Source organism: Protomyctophum bolini (assembly GCF_963924005.1).
Source record: "Protomyctophum bolini genome assembly, chromosome: 8".
NCBI lineage: Eukaryota > Metazoa > Chordata > Actinopteri > Myctophiformes > Myctophidae > Protomyctophum > Protomyctophum bolini.
The window spans coordinates 33,948,674-33,954,752 of NC_137869.1; the positions used below are offsets into that span (position 1 = coordinate 33,948,674).

At 39.3% G+C, this 6,079-nt stretch overlaps 1 protein-coding gene across 1 annotated transcript; it reads right to left on the reverse strand.

Annotated features, from left to right (window-relative positions):
* Positions 1-3,865: 3,865 nt before the first annotated feature.
* On the reverse strand, positions 3,866-5,569 carry LOC308320212 (interferon-induced protein with tetratricopeptide repeats 2-like; the record flags this gene model as incomplete). The annotated part of the gene is made up of 3 exons (XM_080770530.1): positions 3,866-3,930; positions 4,202-5,307; positions 5,565-5,569. The coding sequence occupies 3 exons, from the start codon at positions 5,567-5,569 to the stop codon at positions 3,866-3,868; spliced, it is 1,176 nt and encodes a 391-aa protein (XP_080626656.1).
* Positions 5,570-6,079: the final 510 nt, after the last annotated feature.

Consider the following 6,079-nt stretch of genomic DNA (forward strand, 5'->3'; position numbering starts at 1 on the left):
GTTATGTTCATTGTACAGATATTTGGTTTGGAGGGGCATCACCGCTATTCAGCATTATACATTTCTAATGATACACTCAAAGTCCTACAAAGTTGTATCACTTGCCTGGCAGCTTATCTTTTGCTTGGAACATGATGAAAACTTGACCTAATGATTAATCGAGATCGAAACAGATTCTTAACTTGTCTGAAATATTTGAGCAGTATGATTAAGGATTGTACTTCTTCTTCTATCAGTTAGGATAGATAGAGGGCCGCTCCTTTAGCCAGTTCACATCTTAAGGTTCATGGTCCATAACTGTCACGTATACAGTACGCAATACAGCTGGTAGCAACATTGTACGGTGTGAAATGCTTGTACTTTGAGCTTCATCAAAAGCCTTCAACAGTTCAACAGATTTTTGATGATGATGATGATGATGATGATGATGATGATGGTGGCTCTTCTCTGCTGGAGTAGAATTCCTGCATGGCAGGAAGCTCAGTTCTGTGAGATGTTGCACTGCACAATAACAAAAACGATGTACTTGTCTTTAGGCCTATAAGAAAATAGTTATGTCCCAACCAATATTTACAGTGTTTGCCAAGTGCTTGCTCATAGGGGAATTATTGGGTCTCTTTAAGAGTATGGTCTTGACCTGATCTCAGCATTAGTGCATATTTTGGAAAAATGTGTGTATTTGAATAGTAAACTGTAATGCAAGATAAGATAGCCTCCATATATGTAATTTTGTGTGTATAATGTAACAATCACTTAAAGCTTCACTATGTAACCTTTTTCTTTCTTTTCAAAAAATACCTTTTTAATGAATAAAAAGTAATTTTGCCCAATCTGTATGTTAGAGTATGTTAATACAATACAATTTATTCAATTGGGATGGTTGTATTTTTTCTCCTTGCTTGACATTATATTGTGCCAAAGGTCATGTCTCACAGACTTTGTGACTTGCTAGTCAAAATTAAATGTATCCCCCGAGCAAGCAGGCAGACTACCCGGTAGTCTATTAGCTCAATGGTAAAAAATGTATAAATCATTCACTCATTCATGGTGAATGCCCTCCACATATCCTAACTGCACCATATTAAACTATGGATGATTAATAATTTAAACAACACCCATGTGCCTATACTATAGGCCCTAAAACTTAACCACTGTGGTTTGAGAGCCTTTCGACATTCTGTTGTCTATTAAAGGACTTTTAACCATAGAGTGCTTAAGTGGAGGATCACACTTAGCTCATAGGGACACTTTCTATTCTGACGATTAGGAACTTGGCGCCAACTCTGGAGTTTCTACTAAAATGAAACTTATGAAATCAGGGAAACCTGTAGAAAAGAAAGAAAGGAAGGAAAACAATAATTTTATTTATTATCTATGTTTGCTGTATGATGTAGACTTACATTTTATACTACGGCAATGAAACTCAATATTTTTATTTTTATTTTTGAACATAATTATGGCATGTTCATTGTAAGGACAAATTGTTAATGAATAATGATACACTCAAAATGAAAAAATGTCTGGTTGTATCACTTGGCTTATCCTTTTGACATTTGTACTTGAAAACTGAAAACTTCACCTAATCGAGATCCAAACAGATTGTTAACTTGCCTGAGATATTTGAGCAGTATGATTAAAGTTTGTACCTCTTATCAGTTAGGATAGATAGAGACCTGCTCCTCTAGCCAGTATAGTGTCTTAGGGTTTTAGATTGTGTAAGGATGCCCAATGGATCTGCTCACCGATACTATTATTTAATATCTATGTTTATTTTAGCTTTCTATGCCCAATAATGACCATCTCACTGCTGAAGCTTGTAAGAAGTTTACATCAGATATTGAACCCAATTGGAACTTTTTTAGATTTTGAACATAGACCAACAGAAGCTTTGTTGGAATTATAAGCATGTTTTATTCTGCATTCACTAAATGCAGAATAAAGCACAGATAGGTGTGGTTTTGTACAAACATGGCCGGTCATAACTGAACCTTCGTTATAGGCCTACAGTGGAGCAACCGATATACGCAGCCAATGTTGTTCAGAATAAATGCAGGCAATATGTTTTTGTCCAGGCTTTAGAGGTAGTCAAAATGATCTGTCTATTCCATCCTGATTGGCGACGATCTAAAGTTTGCAGGACTGGCTCACTGAAATCATGAACACAGACACAGAGTCCGATTGCTGTGAAACTTAAAGGCATGCCACGCCTTTTCACCACCAGCTCATTGGCCTTGTGGTTAGAGTGTCCGCCCTGAGACTGGGTGGTTGGGGTTCAATCCCCGGCTGGGTCATACCAAAGACTGTAAAAATGGGACCCATGCAATGCCTCCCTGCTTGACACTCAGCATCAAGGGTTAGATTGGGGGTTAGTCCCTGCGACATACTATAGAGTCATGTCCAGGGGGTGTACTTGTACATCAAGCTGCCTCATGCTACAGAAACAGGAGATAGGCTCCTGCCCTATGGGCCTCATGGCTCGGCAAGGCTATTACGCCTTTTCACATTGTCACATGGCCCCTAAACCCGCCACTCGAAGACTCCGCTCCTCCAATACCCATCTTCTCCCCGTCCCCCACACCAACCTCCGCACCATGGGTGACCGGGCCTTGCCTTCTGCCACACAGCCCCATGTCTGTGGAACTCCCTCCCTATGCACCTGAGAGGCAGAGCACCACAGTCCACCGACTCTGTTAAGAATGGACTAAAGACGGTGACCTACCTTTTTAAGAATGCATTCTCTAACATGTTTGAATAGCAAACATTGTATAGCATTCGTGACAATGTAAAGCGCTTTATAAATAAAATGCATTATTCTTATTATTACACTAATAAGAATTACTATTATTTAATTATTATCATTATTATTATTTGCGCCACCAGGAGCCCCATTTTTTATACATCTACAGATTTTGTCAAAACATCATACAAATGCATTTATAGTACCTATACACTGTAAATCTCTGGAACATGTGACACGTTTAAAACATAAACACCAGTGTTTAATAATAAAATGCCAAATGTTTATTAATGGTCATAAAATACAGTAGAACACAAGTTCACTCAAACACCTCACGAGAACACCTAGTGTTTGAATTCTAAACACCTATGACTGACTTTGATTGTAAAAACTAAACACGTTTATGTGTTTAAAAAGTTTTACGGGCGATTAAACATGTTCTTCTGTTTATAATCTAAACACTGACACATTTAAAAAGTGTTACAAATAAGTGTTTATAACCTTTATAACCTAAACTCTTGGGTTTAGTGTGTAGATGTTGAACTTAGACCAACAGAAGCTGCAATATAAGAATCTACCGGTATATGTGCCAGCTGCCAGCTTAATCTTCATTCAGAGTTGGTTTTGTACAATAATGGTCTGTCATTACTGAACCTTTCAGAATAAATGCAGGCAATAGTTTTGCATTTTTGCCCAGGCTGAAGATGTAGTACCTGTAAACCTTGTTTTGTTGCAGCCTACAGTATGTTTGCCTATGTAGTATGTAACAGTAACACTGTTATTTTACAGTGTATAATACCGGTACATGTATTACAGAAATAAAATAATCTGCTGTTGGTTGTGCATCTCTGTGAGTTGTTTTATTAGCTCAAAATTAATCAGATCAATTCAAATGAAAATGATGGTGTTTCTGGGGGAGGGTGGGGTGGCTGCACTACCAGCACTCCTAGTTCCCGCGGCTAGGGTAGGCCTATCAGTTAAAGTGTTGCCAAGAAATCTTGTATTTCTTGACACCTTCTGCATTCATCCTCCGATTTTGAATTTGTCTCAAAATTGTTATACTATTGTTACGATATTTGGAGGGTAGTGGTATTTTTGGCAGGCATAGCCGCAGGAACTATACTTTTTTTAACCAGGCAGGGCGGAGGCAGGGTTCATTCTCAACGTCCTCAACGTCCTGTGCAGGGCGGTACCTGGCGAAGGGGTGAGCAGTCGCATCCCAATTAGTTCCCACGGATAGGGTGTCAGGCTCCTCTTGAAGTGTAGCCAAAAAAACTTGTATTTCTGGATTCCTCCTATTTAGTTTGAGAATTCTTATACTATCGTTACGATATTTGGAGGGTAGTGATATTTTTGCTGCCTTCATGTGATATTCTATTGACATGTGGCTTTCTTCTTTTTTAAAATATAAGTGTTTTGCATACCTGTTGTAAAACATCAGTAACTCTTTTGGCTCTAGGTTACTTTCTAGCATTTCTTTATATATCTGGTCAGCTTTTGCCATGTACTGAATTGACTCTGAATAAACAGTGGCAAGGTCTAGATTTATAGAAGAGAAGAATGGGGGAGAAGAACTGGGGTAAAGGGAGATAACTTCCTCAAAGAGGCTGATAGCCCGATCAATAAGACTTTCCTTCAGGAGATTGTCCCCTTGAAAGATTTTCCATTTGTAGCATGTTGCTAGAATCCTTTTCAGATAGCGGTTATTATTTGGCCCATTGGGATGCCTTTTCAGAGCCTCTTCTGCCAAGTCAATAGCTTCATCAAAAAGACTCTGCTCAGAAAAAAGATTCAGTAATGTCCTGATACCACTGTAGCTGCTCACAGGCTTTAGCAAGACTCTCTGAGCCAGCTCACGTGCCTGATCTTCGATCACTTCGCCTGTTTTAGCAAGTCTTTCAAGATAGATCGCAGCCAAATACAAATTTTCTGAATCATTTTCCTTCGCAGTTTTCAATTTCTTCAAGACCTGAATTGGAGTGCGGTTCAGTGCAGTGGAGTAGAATGAAGTGCTCGCTATGGCCAAGGCCTGGCTAGTGAGCCACTCCACTCTGTCAGGTTCCATACTGATAGCTTTCTGGAAATATTCTATGGCTCTCTGCTTTCTCTCTAGGCTGAAATGCATCAGGGTCCAGGCCTTTTCAGCATAGACCTCTGCATGGAGCTCATCTGGAGATGGATATTCTTGAAGCAGAGCCTCTACTTTTGCAACATATTCCTGGCTTTTTGCTTGTTCTTCAAGGTGGAAGTGCAGCCAAGCCATGTTGCTGTAGTTCACCAGTAGCCAGGGACCCTCATCTGAAACGGTGTTTCTAATCTGGCGAAAGGCCTCTGGTGCCTTGCTAAAGCAGCACAAAGCATCATTTGTAGTGGAACCCAGGTCTTGAGAGCTTAATTGGTAGTGGATGTATGCCTGCAGGTTATAGATGTGACCCAGCCATTGGTATCCCACTTCAGTGCCAATGTCCTCTAGGTCATCTCGGAGAAGCAATAGTTTGAATCTGCCGACGTCTATCCCCCATGTGAAGTGACACTCCAGTGCCTCCAGCTGAGTCCTTAATGTTGTTTCACTGGTTAATGATAAAAGCAAAAAAGAAAACACAGACGTTAGATTTATGGTGTTATTTGTGAGAAATGGCAAATATATATATTTTCATTATTCTTTTCATAAAGAAATAATATAAGCTATACACTATACAGACTATATCTACTTATACTGATTTATGTTATTATTTGTGAGAACTGTATAAGGAAATATTCTATATGAATAGATAGACCACATTTATGTTTTATTTGTAAAACAAATACAGAATTCTTTAGTGCTTACCTCATTGTATGTGTGTAGTAGCCGTTACTTCTTGCCAATGCCGTAATCTCTTGAGTACGACTTCTAAACATCTTTTGTATCTTTGCCCTGGTCTGGGAGTGGCACCTTAAAGGGGGTGTCAGTGATTTCAGTCAAAAACCCTTAGGTTTCGTTTTTGCCTTGGGACACAAGCTTTCATCCAATCAAGATAGAGAACAAAAACGAAACCTAAGGTTTTTTGACGCCCAGGGGTTAACTGGGGACAGGGAGGAATATGGTCAGCACACTCTATAGTAGAGAGAATTATCACAACAAAACAAAAAAATAAATGATGGAAGAGCTGGAAGAACTGGAAGAGCCCAGTGAAACGAAAGTTAAACCTCGAGGTTTAACTTTCGTTTCACTGGGCCCATAACTTGTTGAGATGATTGTTATTCCGCATAGTCAGAGAATATGTACACAGTGGAAAATGTGACACAGGACATTTTACACACAGACACCACCACAATAGACTGTCACTGACCGTTTTGTCATTA